General features: G+C 41.5%; 1 protein-coding gene across 1 annotated transcript in view; it reads left to right on the top strand.

Annotated features, from left to right (window-relative positions):
• Rec114 (REC114 meiotic recombination protein) overlaps positions 1 to 22,522 on the top strand; it is an 83,872-nt gene that overhangs the window by 23,768 nt on the left and 37,582 nt on the right. Inside the window, 1 exon segment of the mRNA XM_051197402.1 lies at positions 5,308 to 5,397. Within this exon segment, the coding sequence (XP_051053359.1) occupies positions 5,308 to 5,397 (90 nt within the window).

Below are 22,522 nucleotides of genomic sequence, written 5' to 3'. Positions count from 1 at the left end.
TACATGTGATCTTGGAGATGAACAAGAAAGGAAAGGTAGCTTATCGGTAATGTATTTGTGTGCCAGATTGACAAGAGGACAATTGTTCTGAATAGATTATGCCAACTTGGCAGGAGCTAAAGTCATCTGAGAAGATGGAACCTCAATTAAAAAACTGTTTCCATTAGATAGGGCTGTAGGCAAGCCTGTAGGTGCTATCCCTGAGCTGGTGGTCCATGGGAATCCCACAGAAGAGGGGGAGGAAGAATTGTAAGAGCCAGAAGGTTTAAGGACACCATGAGAGCACAGCGCACAGAATCAACTAAGCAGGGCTTATAGGAGCTCATAGAGATGGATGGGATTATCACAGACCCTGTATGGGTCTAAGCTAGGTCCTCTACATAATACTAAGTTATGGTTGTGTAGCTTGGAGTTCTTGTGGGACTCCTAGCAGTAGTAGTGGGGAGTGTCTCTGACTCTTTTGGCTGTGCTTGAGACCCTTTCCTCCTACTGGGTTGCATTGTCAGTCTTGATATGAGGGTTTGCGCCTAGTCTTACTGTAATTTGTTATGCCATGATACCACTGGAAGACCTGCTCTTTTTTTGTTTGTTTGTTTTGTTTTGTTTGTTTCTGAAGGGAAGCAGGGGTGGATCTGGAAAGAGGGGAGGTTAGGGAGAGCACTGGGAGGAGTGGAGAGAGGATAAACTTCAATTGGGATTTAATGTATGAGAGAATAAAATAAATAAATAAATAAATAAATAAAAGCAGGCTAAGAAAGCCATGGGAAGCCAGCTGGTAAGCAATGCCCCTCCATGGCTTCTTCATCAAAAATCTCCTGCTTCCAGGTTCCTGCACTAACTTCCTTGATGATGAACAATGATTTGGAAGTGTAAGCCAAATGAACCCTTTCCTCCTCAAGTTGCTTTTGGTTATGGTGTTTTATCACAGCAATAGCATCCCTAACTAAGGCAAGATCTTTTGCTTGGTTTTGTTTCTTGTTTTGTTTTTTAGAGAGGATAGAAAGAACATAAATTGAACATAAATAAAAGAACATAAATAGAAAGAACATATATTGTATGAAAAAATGTTTTTAAACCTTCTGTCTTTAATTGGCATGTTTAGATCACTTACATTTATTGTGGTTATTGATAAGTTTGTCATTTGCTATTTGTTGTGTATTTATTTTTGACTCACCCTATTTCTTATTTTTGTTTATTTTTTTTAAAAGAATTTATTTGGAGACACGTTCTCACTGTATAGGTGTGGTTAACCCAAACTAAGTGCATAGTCTAGGCTGGCGTCAGACCCCTAGAGAACTGCTTGCCTCTGCCTCCCAAGAGCTGGGATTAAAGACATACACCACTACTTCTGGCTTACATTTAAATTTTATTTTTATTACATTTATTTCTGTGCTTCTTGGAGTGGAGGCACTGGGAAGGTTGTGCCACACTGTGTGTGTGGAAGCCAGACACGTTGGGCCTTTCCACCATGGGTTCTGGGCTTGGACCTTCATTGTGTTCCATCTCAGCTGCAAGTGTCTTTACCTAGTGAGCCATCCCACAGTCTTTGTTCTATCTATTCTTCCTTGGTTTGGATTGAGTAGTCTTTATAATGTCAGCTTTTAATGATTTGTGAATAAGGAAGTCCTATATAACCATCCAGGTGATGACTGTTTCCAGCATTCTGCACTCCTTTACAGCGATCTGTTTTCATCTGATCTCATTGTTCTGCCTGAAGGATGGCTTTTAACTTTTTCCCCCTAGTGCAGTTCTAATGATGAATTCTTTCTGAAAACATCTTGTTCCCCTTGAAAAAGGTGTATTTTAATATGGTGCCTTCTTTGGGAATTTCAGACTCATTTATCCAGTGAAAAGGGTGATGTATATGTCTTAAGTGTCAGGCACTGTCCTAGATGTTAGGATATATAGTATGTGTAGCAGTGGCCCACAGCAGTCTTCTTGGAGGTTAAACTTTGCTTGGGTAGACAACTAACAATAGGAAACAATAGAGTAGTTGGTTTTTTGTTTTGTTTTGTTTTTAAGGTAGGTGATAAGAGCTATAGAGAAAAATTAAGCTGGAGGAGGATGGACTAGAGGGTAACCCTGACACAGATGTAGAGAAGAGAGTGTGCAGGAATCGGAGAGAGATCACCAGCTAGCACAGCACCAAAAGCACGGAGGGTTATAATTCTAACATGCCCAACAGGTTCAGGAAGCAACAGGGAGCCGAGTGGAGAGAGAAGACAGAAGAGGGGAGAGGCACTGAGGGTTTGGAATCAGGGAGTCACTGAAGGGCTTTGAGCTAGAAATTCAAGATTTTTATTTGCAGGCTCACTCTGGCTACTTTATCGGATGGAAATAAACTGTTTTGGAGAAGGAAGCAAGAACAGAAATGGAGGCAGTCAGGAGGTTGTTACGGTAGTTCAGCTGGCAGTGATAACAATAAACAACCAGACCTGAGAGGAATTGTCTGCTTCTGTATGTTTTGAAATGAAGGGTTTACTGATGGATTGGATTTGGATATTGCAAAAGGAGAGGTGGGTGGTCCTGTGTTTTTTTTCCCTAAAGAACTGGAGTATTATTTGTTTTATGAGGTAGGTAGAGTGTGACAATCAGAGTGCATCAGTGTAATGTAGGGGAAGATAAGGAGCTCAAGTTTTGGACAGTTAAACTTGAGGTCTGACACATTTGTATAGAGATGTTGCCTGGGCAGTTGTAGGCAATAAGTTGGAGAAAGAAAGAGAAGTCTAAACAGATTTCTTCTAGAAGTCCATAGTCATCACTTGAAAAGTAGTTTAGAAGGAAGTAGTATCTTTAAAATGAGCATTCCTCCACTTCTCTAACTCCTAACTCCCTCTCCCCTCCCTCCCAATTTGTTCGGGAGATCTTGTCCCTTTCCCCTTCTCCAGGAGACCATCTATGAATCTCTTAGGGTCCTCCTTGTTTCTAGCTTCTCTGGCAGTGTGAATTATAGGCTGGTGATCCTTTGCTCTGTGTCTAAAATCCATATATGAATGAGTACATACTATGTTTGTCTTTTTGTGATTGAGTTACCTCATTCAGAATAGTTTCTTCTAGTTCCATCCATTTGCAAATTTCAGGATTCCATTGTGTTTTTCCACTGAGTAGTACTTCATTGTGTAAATGTACCACATTTTCTCCATCTATTCTTTAGTTGAGGGGCATCTAAGTTGCTTCCAGATTCTGGCTATTACAAATAATGCTGCTATGAACATAGTTGAATAGATGTCCTTGTTGTTTGAATGTGCATAAAGAATAAAGGAGAACAAGAAAAGAGGTACCATAATAGAGGTACCAAAATAGATTTAAGGAGAAATCTGCCACTAGGGAAATGAAATGCCCAGAGATCTACAAGGATGAACCCAACTAACAATCTAAGCAATAGTGGAAAAGCTACCTTTAATGCCCTTCCACGATAATGAGATTGATGACTACCTTATATGCCATCCTAGAGCCTTCATCTAGTAGCTGATGGAAGCAAAAGCAGACACCTACAGCTAAACACTAGCCAAACTCCTGGAATCCAGTTACAGAGAGGGAGGGGTGATGAACAGGCTAGAGAAACCCACAGAATCAGCTGTCCTGAACAAAGGGGAGCTTATGCACCCCAGTCAGATAGCTGGGAAACCAGCATAGGACTGGCCCAGACCCTGTGAATCTGGGTGTTAGGAGGACTGTGCAGTCTATGGGGCCTCTAGCAATGGATCAGTATTTATCCCTATTATAGGAATGGACTTTGGGAGTCCATCCCACATAGAGGGATACTTTCTCAACCTAGACACATCTGGGAGGGCCTAGGCCCTGCCCCAAATAATATCACAGACTTTGAAGGCTCCCCATGGAAGGCCTCACCCTTGTTTCAAATTTAAATTTAAAAAGGAAAAAGAAAAAAATTAAATGAGCATTCCTAGCTAACAATAAACTAATATAATGTTCATAACTGTACTTTCACAAAAACTACACTCAGGGGAAAATCATTAACAGAAATAAAAACAAAAAAGATGGCATAGTTGTAGAGAGATCTTCTACAGTAATGAAATTGTGTGTACATGTCTGTTCAACACCCATGTTCCTGTGTGCACATGCAGCAACATTGATGAAGTCAAGCATAAAAACTGTATAAACTGGGGCTCAAGAGATGGCTTAGTGGTTAAGAGCACTTACTATTCCAGAGGACCCAAGTCCACATCCCAGCATCCATGTCAGGTGGCAGACAAATGACTGTATGACTAGCTCCAACTCCAGGGGAGTGGGTAGGGTTGACAATAGCCCTCTTGATATTTGAAATGTTTGCTTTTGAAGTGTGAGATTTAAAATTAATTAGAACTTGGGAAATTGTGAATTTAATTATAGAACTACAATTCTGAAACCCACATAAGAAACTGTAAAGTACAGAGTGCAGACCCTTATAGAAATATTCCTAGCTAGAGTTATTTGTATGTTAATTATTCATACTTTAAAGTTTGCCATACAAGGTTGTTGACAGTGTTATTTGTTATTTGTTCGGTTTTAATCATCCAGTCCCTCAAGACCCATTCAATTCTATCTCTTAGATGTGTTTGGTCATGTCTTCCCTGCCATCTTGGTTAAGTGCCTCAGTTTTCTCTCCTTAACTCAGTCTAGAAAGGTATACCAGGTGAATGTAACAAAATAATCTACAGCAGAGATAAATCCAAGGCCTTTTATTTTGGTTCAAGATGAAGAAAGAGAATAAGATATACCAACATGAGGTGGTGATTTCAGATCAGACTCTTCAGTGAGCCTGCCCCTGAGAAGGTTAATGTAGGTGAACTGCTGTAGGCCCCAAGGGGTCATTAGGTCATACCCACAGGGTGTGGTGGCTGTGCCCGTGGCCCCTGCTTTAAGTGGCACTGACAGAGGTCAGGAGAAGGAAGGCAGTGGGTTTACTGTGTGGTGAAGGTTCATGACTTGGCTGAGGACACTGCTGCTCTGAGGTCTCATAGACTCTGGAAAGAGTCATCTTCATTTTGTAGGAAGGAGATTTAGAGCCTGAGAAGAGATGATTTACTAAAATACAGCTGAAAAGAGATAGCTCAGGACCTGTCTTTCTTAATAATCTGGTCTTTGTGTTTTGGAATACTGGTTCTTAATTTTGTTTTTTAGCAACACAGCACACACACACACACGCACGCGCACACACACACACACACACATATAAGAGAACCAGTTACATCATAGATGAAAAAGAGGGTTTGGAGGGGAGCATCAATGTGAGGAAGCAGTCTGTTTTCAGAATTGTTCTTATGTGTATCGTAGAAATACTTTTCACATTTCTCTCTCTTCAAGGTTTTTGAATCCAGTGAAGAAACTGGGTCTCTCGTTCTCACCATCGTTGTATCAGGTCACTTCTTCATTTCCCAGGGACAGACACTACTGGTAGGTTGTATTGCTTTATAGTCCAGTCTGCACTTTTTTCTTCTTGTTTGTAGCTTTATGTCATGTTTTCCTACCTTCAAGCTTCTTCAGTCTTACTAAAATTCATTAAGTTCAGTCAACTAAGTATTTTCTAACATGTTTTAACAGCAGGGAATTCAGAAACATACTGGTTTTTTTTCCTGCTTTGAAAGAGTTTTAGGTCTAGTGATCAAACTAGGTCAAAGGATTTCGATAACCAGTATAATAAATGATTCTTAATTGAAAAGATTGATTGAAGACGGGTTAGTTTGTAGAGAATACTGCAGGTGCTTTTCCAGGTAGGGAAAAAAAAAAAGAGAGTCAAACATTGAAAAGAAAACAAAGCATGCTCTAATTTACAGGATACTGGCTTTCTAAAGAAGCATGTGTCCTTTCTATTCTGAGTATGTGTGCATTTTAGGAAATTGTAGAAAAAGGACATAAACAGGCTGTGTAGTACCACATGCATGTAAGTCCTGTGTTCAGGAGGCAGAGGCAGGGGAATTACTGTAGCTTGGAAGGCAGCCTGAGTCCAGTCTACATAGAGAGTTAGAGACCAGTAAGAGCCAAGAGAGGGAGGGAATCATCCAATCACTTATCACTTTGCTGGGAAGTTCAGGTTCTGTTTAGTATGAACAGTATGAATAAAGAAAAGATAATTAACTCTTAATCTGATCAAACAAATTGTTTTAGAAAGAGAAGGTTATATGATATTATTACATTATTTCCTGAGCATAGTATATATATATATATAGATGTCATAAGTTCATGTAACAAATATTTACATGGGTATAATTTATTCATTTAACAAATATTTATTCTGCAGTTTACTTTTTTGTTCTTGGAGGAGGCTTGGAATGTCAGAGCACACAGCATAGGCAAAATCGGTCACTGTGTAGTATCACTCTAATGAGGAGAAACATAATAAGCTTACAGGCCAAGTGTATTTAAAGACCTTAACTTCTACATACTCCCTTCTAAGTTCTGTTTCTGTTATAATACAATGGCAGGATACCACATGTGTTTGTTAGGATGGTTTATTTTTTCCACTTATGAAATCAGTGTCATCAGTGAATGTGAGGAGATATGCAAAGGTAGCTTTGAATTCTTTGTGCCTTTAAAAGTCACAGCATGTGTAGCTCTACCTGCTACCCTAAGGGCTAGCATCTATTGGCGTGAGATTAGGCTTCTGTAGCTGCTATGAAGACTACTCTAGCTGGCAGCCTTGCTTCTGAGAGATGCCTGGTTGGTTCTCCCTGTCGGAGTCATGGGTCTTGCTGAATGGTGGTATCAATGCAGTGTGATTTCCTCAGATGCAGGGCACCACCTCATGCTTGCTTTTTATTCATCTGTCATTTTACAGGGGTTGTTAAAATCTAGTCGAGGTTTTTTCCTATCATATATGGAGTGGTTTTTTTCACTGAAGTTACGAAACCAAGCTTACCATATTCAAAACAACCCCTGCTGAGAAATGTAAGAGGAGCTCTAGCCCTGCAATTATTTGATGCAGGTTGCAGTAATGCATAATTTCAATCATATTTTTAATTCTTCGGTGATCTTTTTCAAAGTTGTTTTGACCGTTTTGTTATTTGCATTTCCATGTGAATTTTGGAATGAGCTTTCCTATCAGAAGCCTGCTAGGTTTTGTTTAGAGCGGCTTTGCATCTATAAATCAATTTGGGAAGAATTTACTTGCTGCTGTTGAGTCTTCCAACCTATGAGCACGTTTTAACTTCCCATTTATTTATAGCTGCTTTAATTTCTCGCAGCAGTATCTTATAATAGGTAGATATTCCATGCATGTGTGTGAGTGTGCACACTGTGTGTGTGTAGAAAGTAACTAATCAACTGCTGGCCGGGTTTTTTTTCTTTGGGAATGCAAATCTTGCATAAATAAAAAAGCCCTTCCATTGTGTCACCCAGTGTTGGATGGCAGCAAGCAGGAGCAGCTTACAGATAGGAGCAGCAGGAGCAGATGGCGCCCTCTAGTGTTAGAGTTCTTGTATAGGACTGGTACCCTTAATCCTGGACCTAGGATTAGGGATTCTTGCTGGTGCTCCCTCTACCACCAGCAGCTAGTGGCCCTAAAGCCTCACCTTTAGTGTATCTGTCCTTTTTGTTAAAAGTATCCTTTGTGTGTATATATATATATGTATATATATGTATGTATGTATGTATGTATGTATGTGTGTATATAATTCTGATTATGCCAACTCCTGACAGCCTTATCTACCTCATACATCCAACATCCTCCCTCCATCCCTCCCTAGAAGCCCCTCCCACTTTGATACTGCTTTCTTTTGTTTTGTGACCTACTTAGTCTCACCATGGCCTGTGGTATGAGCATGGATGTGGAGCTATTCCTGGAACATGAGAAGCTCACCAGTGGCTACGCCACTGAAGACATTAACTGGCCCCTCCCTGGCATGTGTTGACAGCCAGTAGTTCCTCAGGGAGGAATAGGGGCTAGAAGCCCCTTCTCCACCTGTGACTGAATGTTGACAGGCCCAGTGCAGGCCTCCACAGCTTCCCTGAGTTCATGATTGCAATGGCTGTTGTCATGCCCAGAAGACAGCATGTCCCTCCTCCCTGTCATCTGATGCTTGCATTCCTTCCTCACCACTACTGTGATGTTCTCTGAGCTTTGAAGGGGTGGTACAGAGATGTCTCATTTAGGGCTGAGCACTCAACAGTTTTTCTCACCACCTCGAGCATCCATAAGCCTCTGCTTATGACTGCCATTTTCCAGGGGGTGGGGGATGGGAGGGAGTCTCTGATCAAGGATGAGACCAGCACTTTTCCTAAACACAAATGTTTAGAGCTGTGATGGCTATTCTTGGGTGTCAACTTGACCACATAACTAAAACCCAAATGGCTGGGCACACCTGTGACGGATTTTTTTTTTTTTTTTTACTTAAAAGTCATTTGAAGGTAGAAGACCCACTTCTAATCTTGATCTTTGAGTTGGAAAGACACACCTTTATTGCAGATCTTTTGAATAGGGAAGATCAATCTTTAATCTGGACCACACCTTCTGCTGCCAGCGCATATAAAGGACATGGAAGAAGGTGGCTTGCCCTCATTGCCTCCTTGCTCTCATTGGCAAGTCCCATTCCTTCACTGGTATTGGAGCCTACTTCAGGATTGTGTGTATGTGTGTGTGTGTGTGTGTGTGTGTGTGTGTGTGTGTGTGTGTGTCTGTGTCTGTGTCTGTGTGCGTGTGTTATATAGTTTTTAATTTTTTGGTTTTTCAAGGCAGGGCTTCTCTGTGTAGGCCTGGATGTCCTAAAACGCATTTTGTAGTCCATGCTGTAATTCAGTCATTGCATTCAGCTCCACCTGCCTCTACCTCCTTCGTACTGGGAATAAGGTGGGCACCACTACCAACTGGCATATTTTATTCTGTAAGTTCTGTTCCTCTTAGAGAACCCTGATGAATACAGAAGGCAGTTTAACACCACATCCATTTGTCAAAGCAGCAGTAGTAAATTCCCTCCCTACAGCTTATGATGTCTCCAGTTTTTGATCAAGGTTGCAGTGCCAGGAATGAATTCTCTCCTAAGGAGTAGGTCCAAAAACCAAGCAGAGTCATTCCACTGTCATACCAGTGAACACAAGCAAGGTCTTGCCTGGTATGCACAGCTCACCCCTGGGTAAGATCAGCGGTGATGTTTCCTCCCCAGCTGCCTACAGAGCACTAAGAAAGCCAGTCAGCAGGAAGGAAGCCTCCAGTTTAGTCCCAGGTGTTGTCTTTGCTGCAGGGGCTTACCACCTAATTACGGTAAATGATGGAGAGCAGTGGCGATAGCCTATATGTTGAGAGGTCCTGACCAACAACTCCTTTAGAAAGGCATCCCACCCCTGGCTCTGGGACTTTCATTTGATCACCCATGTCTTCTTGGAGTGACATTATCTACCCATGCAGGGTATTTCTGCTCAAACTTAAAAACAAACAAAAAACTGTATTTTTAAATGAACTTATAGAGTAGTAGGATTCCCTACTACTCCCATCATCTGCCTATGCCCCCTACCATTTATACCTTACTACCTCCAGAATTCCCCCCTGATTTAACATACGCTAGCCCCTTTATAGTTTCCTGCTTGCTTTAAACATTCCAAGTAAACATATAAATCTAAAATTTCAAAGCTGTGATCCACATGAGAGAGAATGTGACATTTGTCCTTCTGGGCCTGTAATGTTTTTCTGTTTGCATTTTGATTATTTTAGTTAGTATAATGGACTCCTGGTTCATGTATATTGTTAAAGATGTCAGGATTCCTTCTGCTGAGTAACATCCCATGTGTATATGTCACAATTCCTTATCTGCTTAGCCGCTAATGGACACTTACGGTGTTTCCACCTCTTAGCTGTCATAAATAATGCTACAATAAACATGAGAGTACAGGTGCATTTCTTTGGCCATGTATACAGAAATGGAATTGATTGCTGGGTTATATGGTAATTCTTTAAATTTTGAGGAAACTTTATACTATTTTCTCTCATGACCGTATGTTTTCAGCCTTACCAACAGTGTCTAAGGCTTGCTTTTTCTCTGTATTCTTGGGAATTTTAAAATCTTTTTTGTAATCCACATATTAAGAAATATAGTGTGGGGCTGGAGAGAAAGCTCAGTGATTGAGAGAGCAATACTGCTCTTGCAGAGAGGGCCTGAGTTCAGTGTCCAGCACTTCTTTGGGCAGTTTGCAACCACCAGTCACTCTAGGGGAATCTACTGCCTCTGCCCTCCTAGGGTACCTGCACTCACACAGTGTGTGTGTGTGTGTGTGTGTGTGTATGCGTGTGCACCGGCACACACTCGTGCACACACATAAACATGGGATAATAACTCATTACAATTGTAACTCAGTACAGTTGTGATGATTGGTTATATTGCAATATATATACATATATATTTATATATATGCTGTGAGTCTGTTTGGGAAATTGTATTCATGTTTATTAGCATTTGCTTTGGGATCCTCCAGACATCTGTGTTAAAGGCTTTACCAAAGTGCTATTATTGGGAGGCTGTGGGATCTTTACAAGGTGAAGTTTAATGGGGTGTCTTCAGGTCATTGAGGGAGTGTGCCTTTGGAGGGCATAGCAGAACCCCAGCCCATTCCCCTTAACTCTTTTTGGCTTCTTGGGCACAGATGAGCAGTTTTGTCCCTCTGATTGCCTCCACTATGATGTTCCCAAAGCTCTGAGAGCAACTGATCAGAGACTGAATCAGCAAAAGAGGGAGCCAGAGAAACCTTTTCCTCCTTCAACTGATTGCCTCGGGGATTTGGCAGTGATGGAAGTCTGACACTAGTCTTTTGCCCATTTTTAAAAGGGATTATTGAGCTTTTGCTATTACATTGAGTTTCTTATATTTGGGGTATTAACCTACTGTCAAATATATGATTTGCAAACATTTACTCTATTGTATAGGTTGCCGTTTGTTTGTTTTTTATTGCTTTCTCTATTGAGTTTTTGATCCTTGATATGAGATGAGTTTTGTTTAATGCTTTTTGGCATCTGTTAAGATGGTTCTTCTAAAGATCCTGCTGATATTACAACACTTCAGGTCTTGCTGGGAAGCAGAGGCAGACAGATCTCTGTAGTGAGATATTCACCCTGCTGGCACCTGTTGCACTGACCACGCCTATTGAGGGTGGGGACAGATGCAGGTGTGACCTGGGAGAACTAGGTCTGGGGTGTTTGTCAGGTGAGCTCCGAGAGACCTGTAAATGCAGCTTTGTGAGTGCTGTGCTGTGCTGCGTGCTTTCCCAGTCCCACTTCAGTAAGGGTTGCTCCTGCTGCCCCTTCACTGCTGTCTGCTCAGTCCTGTGGCTTCTCCCTCCAAGGTGCAGAAAGCCTAACAACAGCGATAATCTCTTCAGTGGACTGTCATCTTGTCCTGTATCACAAACCCATACGTTTACAAAGTAGGGTATGGGACCGGAGAGGTTTAGTGGTTAAAGAATAGTTGTTGCTCTTGCAGAGGACTTGGGTTCAGCTCCTAGCACCCACAGGGTGGTTTACAACCATTCATAACTCTGGCTTGAGAGGCTCTGACAGCCTCTTCTGACCTCTGTGGACACTAGGTACATATACAGTGCACATACATCCAGCAGGTAAACACACACACACACACACACACACACACACACACACACGAATCTAAAATAAATAACTGGAATAATTTGTAACTCCGTTGGACTATTTCTCCAAATTTAAAAACACACTGTATTCATCTCCTTCTTCACCTTAGAAGTCGTGAAGCCAAAGTCTCAAGCCAACATTCTAGAAATGGCCAGTGGGAAATTATTTCCCAAGACTTTGGCTACTGTTTCCAGCCACTCCTTTTTATTTCAGTTATTTCGGACCTATCTTGTTTGTCTTCCCATAAATGAAACTCTGCCTTAAACTTGGCAATGAAATAGTTTTGAGGCAATTTTAATTTGCTTGCTTGGGGAAACCTGGCTTCTCTTAGAAATGATGGAATTCATGGTGTTTTGTTTTCATCTCCTCTTTATTTTTTCACAGCCAGTGCTAATCTTCTAAAGGAAATCATCTCTCTGTTTACCTTCAAGGAATATTACATTCCTATTTATGTGAACCTTCTAGCCTACAAGTGCTATTTTACTTCAGTTAGGTTTTTTGTTTTGTTTGTTGTTGTTGTTTTGTTTTGTTTTGTCTGCCTGTCTCAATCTTAGAATTTTCTAAGAAAGAATATGTAGCACAAATTTTTTAAATTAAGTTATTCACACAGTTAAATTCTTTAAATTAATGCCAGTCTGCTCCCTCCCCCTTTCTGTCCTCTTTTCTCCTGACAGTTTCACTGTGTAGCCAGACTAGCCTTGAACTCACAATCCTCCTGCCTCAAGTTCCTGAGTTCTATGTATGTCACCACAGTGCTCATCTTTTATTTAGTTACTTTTTCCAGAAAAATAAAGGGAAACAATTCTCCGTAATGTTAATCATTCTTTCACACATGAACAGCCACTGGCATCAATTGAGAGATGGTTGGGTTAGCAAGAGTAAACCATTTTGCCAGTCTACATTTATGGTTTCCTATACCTGAATAAGCTTTAGAGTACATGCAGTACATACCTAAGAAGTTCCAGCTAATTGTCTTCAAGTTGCCTGGACTCAGGTATGACATGACTCCCCTGTCTTGCTTTTCAGCTGCTTTTTGGAATCTAAAATCGTCCTCATCACTAGTGTGCTGCTGATATAGATGGTTCCAGTTTCCTTCTTGTGGTGTAAGGGATTGTTGTATAGTGAGGACCACCCTCTGCTTTCTGATGGTGCTAAGTTGCAGAATCCTCCAGGAGGAGGAGCACCGTGTCCCTACTCCACAAAGGGGTGAATGCTGTGCCCTTAGATGGGGGAAGAGCAGAAGCAAGCAAACCCACTTAAGTCTTTCCTGGGGCCTAATCTCATTCGAGAGCACTGCTCTTGTAACTAAACTTAATTCCTGCTTTGAGGCTCACCTCTTTCTACTATCAAGTTGGAGATGCAGTTCCAAAATTTGAATTTCTGAGCACATAATCTAATCATAGAGGGGTATAATCTGTGAACTCAAGAAAAAACAAAAGATCCCATACTGCTGCTTCATCCCTAATCTCTAGCACCCAGCTGTCCTCACACCATAGCCTCTTATGTGCCTGCCTAGAATTCCTTTCAAACTGGTTATGATGATGATGGCTTTGCTAGTGGCACTATCAGATGCTGACTATGGCATTTTAGGATAGAAGGAGAAAGTATACTCAATGCTGGAATGGAAATAAGTTCCTTTTTCAGTTAGGGAAACTCCATTGTTGAGTGTGTCATGTTCTTTGTTGTTGGCTGCATTTTACTTTAGGGTGTACCACCATTTGTTTACCCTCTTTTCCTATGGGGTAGATATTGGATTATTTCTACTTTGGGACAATTACTAATAAAGCCACTGAGAACACTTACATATGAGTTTTCATGCGTTACCTTAATTTCTCTTGGGTAATACCTAACTGTAGGATTACCAGATCAAATAGTAAATGAGTATTTAACTTTACAAGGCACTTCTGAACTGCTGTAAAGGGGATTGGGGGATTTTGGTCTCCCACCAGGCATGCTTGCTTCTGTGATGTGTCAATCTTTGTAGTTTCAGTTGCTCGGCTGCCTGTGCCATGCCATTGTGCTGTAATCTCTTTTCCTGGGTGGCCAATGGAGCACATTGTTCATAGGGATGTTGGCTAGCCTTACTAATTCTGTCTCCCAGAAGCCTTTCTTGTGTTCCTGTCAGTGACAGCTGTATCTCTGTCTCCCCAGAGGCCAGCCCAAAGCAAGACAGCCAGCAACGAGGCTTCTAAGTGAAGATTAGTTTTCCTTGTGCTTGTACTCTATATGCAATGGGTAGTGTAGGACTCAACTGTGTCTGCGTTTTCAGCCTTTACTGTTTTTATGGGGCTTGTCTAAATTGATGTGTGCAGTTGTTGGCTCTGTTTAATGAATCTGTCACAGTGGCCAACCCTTCATGTTGCTGGGATTTGGGTGATTTCTAGTTTTTAATCATCAAGTAACACTATTATAAACTTTTCAGTTATGAGAGCAAGGTAAACTGGAGAGGATGGAGTTAATTCCATCCTCAAAAAATCCACCTTGAGAAATTCTCTGCATGGCACAAGGCTGATTCAGCTCCAGCCAAGGAACCACAAACAGTTCCAAGGAGCATACAAAATTGTGCCCACCCTGGTCAAAGTGTCCCCACCAGGGTGGTCAGGCAATAACTAATTTTGTTAAATAACATCTTCTCACCACAACTGTCCTTATGGGCAACTGTTAGTAACGATTTTTAAATTCCCCCAGCCCCAACATCAATGAATTGAAAGATCACCTACTCTTACCCAATCCTGAACAGCCAAGGCATGTACCACCCTGCTTGTGGGTTTTTTCTTTATAAACCCCAGGCACCCTTTTCCTGCAGCTGCTGTGCCAGTTTGCAGGACAGGGTCCCTGCCGAGGCTTGTAACTTAACAATAAACCTTATACTTCAGTGAATTGGCTCCTTGGTGGTCTTTTTGGGGTCTCACGAACTTGGCATAACACAGTATGTGTCTTTTGGTGAATGTTATGTTTTCTTGATACTCACTAGAAGTGAACTGGCTGACTTGAGAGTGACATGGCTGAGTGAATACTTGTGCGTGCTATGAAAATGCTGATTGTGGGCTGAGGAAATGGCTCAAAGGTAAAATCACTAGCCAAGCTGGATGACCTGTGTCCCAGCCCTGGAACCTACATAAAAAGCTGGATGTGAGGCCTTTATAGACATTTTTCAGGGGTTAAGAGCATTAGCTGCTCTTACAATGGGCCAAGGTTCAATTACCAGTGCTCAATGGCAGCTCACAGCCGTCCGCAACTCCAGTTCCAGGGATCTGATCCCTCTTCCTACCTCTTTGGGTACATAGTACACACACATACATGCAGGCTAACACCCACAAAACCTAAGATACTGTGAGAAGAGCTGGATGTGGTGACACACATCTGCTATCCCAGCACTCCTGCAGCAAGATAGGAGGCAAAGAGGAGACTCAGTCCCAAAGCTTGCTGGCCAGCTAGCCTGTAATATACACAGCCATGTGGCAGCAGACAGAGCAAAGAGAGACTGCCACAACAAGGTAAGAGGTGAGGGCCAACTCCTGAGAGTTATCCTCCATCCCCCACATGAATGAGATAAAACACAGGCACACATGCACATATGCACACACTCATGCATGCACATACATACACACAAAGTAAAAGTTTTAAAGAATGCTGAGTGTGAGCCAGCATGATAGCACATCCTTTTAGATGCTGTGGGTCTGGAAAATTCCAGGGTCATGCTTATGCCACCAAGGCAAGAGCCCACCATCTGATGACAAGGTGGTAGAGGTACTTGTTTTCAGCTTTGGTAGATGCTGCTGAAGAATCTTCCCAAGCATTGTGTCTAATTTACATTTCTGTGAGTCACAGGGAGAGTTCTCCATATTCTTAGCAATCCATTCCTGAAATTTTCTGTTTTCATTTCAGCCATTTTGGTAGCTATGCTGTGACCTCCTTCTGGCTGTAATTAATATCCTAGCTAAACAGTAAAGTTACTGTTGTTTGAGGCTGGCTTGTCCCCACCAAAACACACACTGAGACTTGGTCCTCAGAGTGGCAGAGCTGTGAGGTGGGACTGAAATAGACATTTAATAGAAGCTGCTTTTGAAAACAAAAAAGTAACTCTTCATGTGGGTCCACAAGGAGAAAATAGAGGATCAGAGCCTGACATTTCTGCTTTCATTCTGTCTCCTTGACCACCTGTTACTTACACATAGGCCTGCTGATCACTGTGGAGTGTCCACCAAACCAGTCTCATCCTCTTCAAGGCTGAAGAGACTCAGGGACAAGTTATTATCTTAATGCTGGACTCTAGGAATAGAAGTAATCTCCTGAAGACCAGACTGCTTAGGACTTACTTAGACCACCTTGCAGAACCAAAACTGAGGTAATGCTAGGCCACACTTAAACAGCTCATCTCTTTACCCCAATTCTCCTACTGTTTAAGCTTAAACCTCAAGTCACCACCTTAGGGGCCACTGGATCCCTGTATTTGCGCCTCTTTCCCACATGGCCGAATGGACTAACTCTCCCATCTGCTCTTCACTCTTACATTGGCACGCTGGGGAGTGGGGAAGGTGACTGAGCCTAGCTTGGTCTGGCCTCTGGAGCCAGGCTTTTACCTTGAAAACTCAGGTACAGAGCCTCATGGAAGGTGTTCAGGTCTTGGGGTAGAGCTCTGCTTGATGGCTTAATGTCTTCCTGTATGAGTTGTTCTCAAAGGACAGTATTGGTTCCCACTGGTGTGGTTGTAACATTTCTGCTACAAAGTGAAGCAACACAAGGCCCTCTCCAGAAACCCAGATGATCCCAGGGCCACACCCATTCGGTTCGCTTCCCAGGCTCTATTATGTGCCCAAACAAACTTCTGCTCTATGCTAGTTACTGATCTGGGTATTCTGCTTAACCACAGAAAACAGACTAAGATGGGCGTGGAATGAACACTCCTGATGTTTGTAGACCAGAAAAATCTCCCAGTAATTTTTCTGTCGGGTTATGTTTGGTCTAGTTTTTACTTGTTATTTTTTTTTTCCTTAATTTTTCCATCTCTGCTTTTCTCTGTTCTTGGCTAACCTTTCTTTGTTGCTCAAGAGCTGGTGTGTTTCTATGGCTTCAAAACACTGTACCTTTACAGATTTATCTAATTTTGTAAACTAGAATCTTAATTTATCTCCATTTCCCATCTTATTTTTAAAAAACCGAGTCTTGGAGGTAGCAGTTTAGCCCAGCGATGAGTGCAGGCCGAGCAAGGCCCTGCATTTGGCCCTGCATTTGGTCCTTCGCACTGGCGAAGAAATAAAAGACCCGACAACCTGGCTGTTACATTTTGTTACATTTTGTCTTCTGTTTCAGACTCTCAGCGCAGCCCCTGTCTTGGTTTGCACTTTCTTTCCTCCTCTTTTCTTTGTGTCCTTGCAGCTCCTTTCCCTGCTGCTTCCCCCACCCTTCCCATTCCCTTCCTCACTGGTCCTTATCAGGGCAACACACCGCATCTAGAGAGACTTGGGGGCAGGTTCGTCGGCAGTGATCTCCACTGAAATGACAGTTTCATTTCAAATACTGCGTTTCTAATATAAATTTATGTTCCTCACCAACCCGGAAGCCTCTGAGGAACGAACCAAGAGCCTGTCATAGTAGAGCATTGTCTCTTGTTCCTTCTGTAAAGATGTTTCCCACCATGAAGCCGATTGCACACTGTAGATCTTTATCTATGTTTCTAGTGTCTGCCCATTGTTTTTAAATAGACTTTGCTTTTGTTTTTGTTTTTTTCAAGAAAGGGTTTCTCTGTGTAGTCTTGACTGTCCTAGAACTCACTCTGTAGACAAGCCTGGCCTTTTAACTCGGAGGTCTGCTTGCCTCTACCTCCAGAGTGTTGGGTGCACCTCCACTGTCCAGCCACATAGACTCTTTTCTGATACCTCAGATTATAAACATCCTAGGACACAGTTGTTTGAAATGTTCGTGATTGACAGTAATACAATGGGAGACCATCAGTGCAAATGGAAAGCTCCTTCCGTTTCCCATGCCTCCCTATTCCCTCCTTCCCTAGCTCTCCTCACCAGTATTCCTGCCAGCATCTCCTCACATTCCCTTCTCACTGAACTCCCCTCCCCGAAAGCCAAGTCACTAGTTGACTCTTGACATCATTTCTGCATCTAGATTTGTCTTACTATGTTTTCCATAAATCCTTCAACAGTTCTGTCACATAAATGACATCAGTTCCTAGGACTGATGTAATTTTTTTCCTATTTAACATTCGTTTTAGCATGTTAACTTTGTTAGGAGAAATATGTTTAAGGTGCCTTTTTCCCCCCTGTGTTTGTAGTGTGTTTGTGTTTGTTTATATCTTCCTCATTTGTCCTCCACTTTATTTTTTGAGACTGGATTTCTTACTGGGCCTGTAGCTTGCTGATTTGGCTGGACTAGCAGGCCAGCAAACTCCAGGAATCTGTCTGTCTTCACATCCACGTACTACTATTACAGAGGCACTTCTCTGTACCTAGCTTTTACCTGGGGCTGGGGTGCAAACTCCAATTCCCACGCTTGCATGGCAAAGACTTTACTGACTGACCCAATCCCTCCCCACTCAGATGTTTTCATACTTGAGAGTCCAAAACATTTACATTGATTTTTTTTTTCTTTTTAAGTAAAATACTTTTTGTTTATCTGTGTAGTTACATGTGTACACTCATGTGTTTGTATTTGTGAAGGCCAGAGGACAATCTCAAGTGTCAATTCCTCATGAGTCATCAAGCAGGATCAGGATCTCTCATTGACATCATGCAAGTGGGCTAGGCTGGCTAACTGGTAAACAAGAATCCAGCCATCCTCCCCTTCCTCAGCACTGCAATTACAAATTAAGCTAGCACGTGCTATCACACCCATGTGTCTTTTTTATGTGAGGCCGGGGATCAAACTTGTGCCCCATGCATGTGCAGCAACCACTACCGTCTGTGCTGTCTCCCTAGTCCTTAAAATAACTCACATATTAATATGCTCCTTTTCTCATTGTAGGGTAAAGTTAAAAGTTGTATAACTTTCTGTGAGGCTTAGTAATGCATGGTATCTCAGATGGATTGTTAAAAGGGCAGTCTAATGTGAGTGGGCTAGAGTGTATGTAACTAAATATAACTCAAGAACATTTTTGGAGATGTAAATAAGTCACTTGCCATAATCAGATAACAGGCACTCTAATTGGGAAGCTGAAACAGTGATCTTTGACCCACGTCTTGCTATGCTAAGTGTTCTGTAGAAAGTGTCTCTATCCAGTTTCACAGATGGGGAATGGCTCTGATAAGCCTTATCTCCCCACTCTGAGAACTGTAATTGCATGTTCTGTTGCACTCACATACTGACCTTTATGTGCATTTCTGGTCCTCCTCTTCTTAAGGACTATAATTTTTTTTATACTTTGTGTTTAGTATGAAAATCTTAAGAATGGGAAGCCAGTAATATTGGCTGTTTTCATTTCTTTTTCTTACCTCTCTAAATTGAGTTGTAACTTTTTGTAATGTTTTTAGAAGGTGATAATTCTGACACTTGACATTCCTCTTCCTATTTTCATCTACTAATATACTGGAGTCAAACATACTTGGCAGTGTTTATTTCAGAGCTCTTGCTTAGTTTACTGGATTTGTGATTTGGACAGAAAAACGCCTCTTTTGAGGCTAAACTATATTTGATTTGTATGTTTCCTGAACTTTGTGGTAGTATGTCATCCACTAGTCATCGTATTACTTATATCATAACCCAAAACAAAATATCCTAAATACTAAATACTAGAGCTTAAAGATGCTTTGTGATGTTCTTCCTTAGGAGTTAATTTGTGGGGCTGATGGTTTGAAAGAGCACTTGATGTTCTTTCAGAGGACCCAAGTTTCGTTCCTAGCATCCATGTCCAGCTATTCACAACAGCCTGTTACTCCTACTCCAGGGAATCTGATATATATATTTGTTTTGAAGACGGGGTTTATCTCTGTCGATTTAGAGCCTGTCCTGGAACTAGCTCTTGCAGATCAGGCTGGCCTTGAACTCACAGAGATCCTCCTGCCTCTGCCTCCTGAGTGCTGGGATTAAAGGCGTGTGCTACCAACAGCAGGCTCTCTGATGCCCTTTTTGATACCTGTACTCACATGCACAGACCCACATGCAGATGCATAAGCATACGCATAATTAAAAATAAAATACATCTTTTAAAAAATGTTTTCATGTTTCTCTTACTGTTTTGACATAATTCTTGGATCAATTTATGCCCTTTTGCTCTTATCAAATTAGATGGCATGGGAAGGTTATTTTATAGTACTCTGACAGGCTTCTAGAGTCCTGCTTTTATTAAGAGGTTACAAATGTGGGGTTCTTTGTATAAAAATTACATTTTTAAATAGGAGTTTCATCTCCCACAGTATTCAAATGTACATCAGGTCCAACTGGATTAGTTTTATATGGATTATTTTAAAATAGTGAATCTTGTATTATTATTGAAGAAAAGCTATCTGAGATGGCTAATATTGATCTAGTATCAATTAAGAGACGAGCCTCTGGGCATCCCTGTGAAATTATGTATATTATGCAAATTGAAGTGAAAAGACCCACCTTGACTCTGTGTAGCTGAATAAAAAGGTGTTGTACATGGTCACTAACCTACAAATGTCACTCAAATCTTAGCCGTTGTTTTATTATCTGTCATCAGAGTCAGGATCTAAGTAGCATTTGGATATCAAATTACACAGAGTGGATTAACATGTGTTTCATTTCTATGGTTCCTTGGGCTCTCCCAATCTGTGACAGTTGGCTTGGTCTTTGCTTTTTGTGACCTTGACACCTCAAAGAGTACTGGCCAGTTATGTTGTTGAATCCCTCTAAATAATGAATAGCTGTTCACCCTCTCCTAATTCTTCATTTCAGGGCATACTGGCACACCTTGTCGCTGGTGCCATTGAGCTTGGTCTCTTAGTTAAGGTGGCATCTATTGTCTTCATTTTGTGGCTGTTCTATGTCCCATGGAAATTAGTTTCTTCTGAGGAGATAATCTGAGATATCTGAGGAGATAATCTGAGATATACAGATCCTATTTTCTATTCTTTAATTTTGTTTATTATTTGATGGTACTGATGTGTGTGTATGTGTCATTTGTGTGTGTGAGTGCCATCATGCACACATGGGGATCAGAGAACAACTTTTGGGAGTGGGTTCTCTCCTTTACTGTGGGTTGTAGGGACTGAACTAAGTTCATCAGGCTTGTACTTTTAACTGCTGTCTTGAAAAATGGTCTTCTGTCCCTATTATTTTTTTTATATCTTTTAATCAAGATTCTACTGGAATAAAGTTCTGTATTTTTTTTCCTTCTGTTTCCTTCTATATTCACTTATTTGATGTGAGTATGGACTCATGGATAGTTAATATACCAGTAGAGTTTATCCTTCATTGCCATTGTTTTTACCCTAATACCATGTTATTAATGGAAATATCAATCAATGCTCTGAACTCATGCATCATGAAATTCAACTTTAGGCAAAATATTGCACTGTTCTCTATCTTCAGTGCCCTCGGGGATACAATGAGACATAACGGGTGTTCTGCTATGTTCTTCTATGTGTATGATAGATTTGTAAACTACAAGATGTAATACAATAGTAATATTGATGGGGGAGGTCCTTCTGTATGCTGTGAATGTGTGTTTCTTTTATTGGTTGATGAATAAACACTGATTGGCCGGTAGCCAGGCAGGAAGTATAGGCGGGGCTGCCAGCCTAGGAGAATGCTGGGAAGAGGAAGTCAGTGAGTGAGTCACCAGACAGACACCATGTAGCTACTAAGAAGATAGGATACCAGGAATTCTCTGATAAGCCAAGGCTACATGGAGATACACAGATTAATAGAAATGGGTTAATAATTAAGAGAGAGCTAGGCAATAAGAAGCCTGAGCCATTGGCCAAGCAGTTTATAATTAATATAAGCCTCTGTATGTTTATTTGAAATTAAACAGCTTCAGGACCAGGTGGAACAGAAACTTTGTCTTCATAATAACCAATAATATTTGGTTATTAATCATCTGTGAATGAACAGAGAGCTGAGTCTCTTCAGGACCAGAAGTAAAATCCTCTGAGATACCAAGTCTACAAGAAATGCTCTGCATGAACTTGGGACTTGGGATTCAGTTTAGCTTTTGATTTGTTTGGAACTGCATGTTTTTGTCTTTTGACTGTTGACTTATGTACTGTGTGCTGCTCAGTTGAACCCCACCCTCACTCCTCCACCCATATTAACCATCTGTGAGTGAACAGAAACCTGAGTCTCTTCAGGCCATCCATTTACTTCCACATAGAGGCTATACTGGCAGGTTTTGTGTGTCAACTTGACCCAAGCTAGAGTCATCATAGAGGAAGGAGCCTCAGTTAAGGAAATGCCTGCATGGGATCCAGCTATAAGGCATTTGCTCAATTAGTGAGCAGGTGGGGGGGGGCAGGATCACATACTGGGTGGTACCTAATCCCTGGGCTGCTGGCCCTAAATTCTATAAGAAAGCATACTGAACAAGCCAGAGGAAGCAGGCCAGTTAGCAGCACCCCTCCTTGGCCTCTGCATCAGTTCCCACCTTCAAGTTCCAGCCCTGCTTAATTGAGTTCCTGTCCTGACCTCCTCCAATGATGAACAGTGATCGGAAAGCATAAGCCAAATAAACCCTCTCCTCCCCAACTTGCTTTTTGGTCATGGTGTTTTGGCACATCAGTAGAAACCCTAACTAAGACAGAGGGCCAAGATGAAAGGAGAAGCAGATGTATAAAGTCAGAGGCAAAAGAAAGCCTAGGTCATGAAGATAGAGAACACAGATGCTTACATTTTGCTGTAAAACTTCTTTCTGAATTCCCTAGGACACTAAGCAGTTAATTATTTATTTCTTTGAATGTTAGTTTTGAAAACTCCCTTACTTCATATAAAAACAAATTGCCAAACCCAACGTGGTTTATGAAAATACAGGTTTTTAAAATCTGTCAAGAG

The sequence above is a fragment of the Phodopus roborovskii genome, unplaced genomic scaffold, assembly GCF_943737965.1.
Source record: "Phodopus roborovskii unplaced genomic scaffold, PHOROB, whole genome shotgun sequence".
NCBI classification, from domain to species: Eukaryota; Metazoa; Chordata; class Mammalia; order Rodentia; family Cricetidae; genus Phodopus; species Phodopus roborovskii.
Note: the sequence above shows the minus strand (reverse complement) of the source record. Positions and strands in the feature narration are given on the sequence as shown.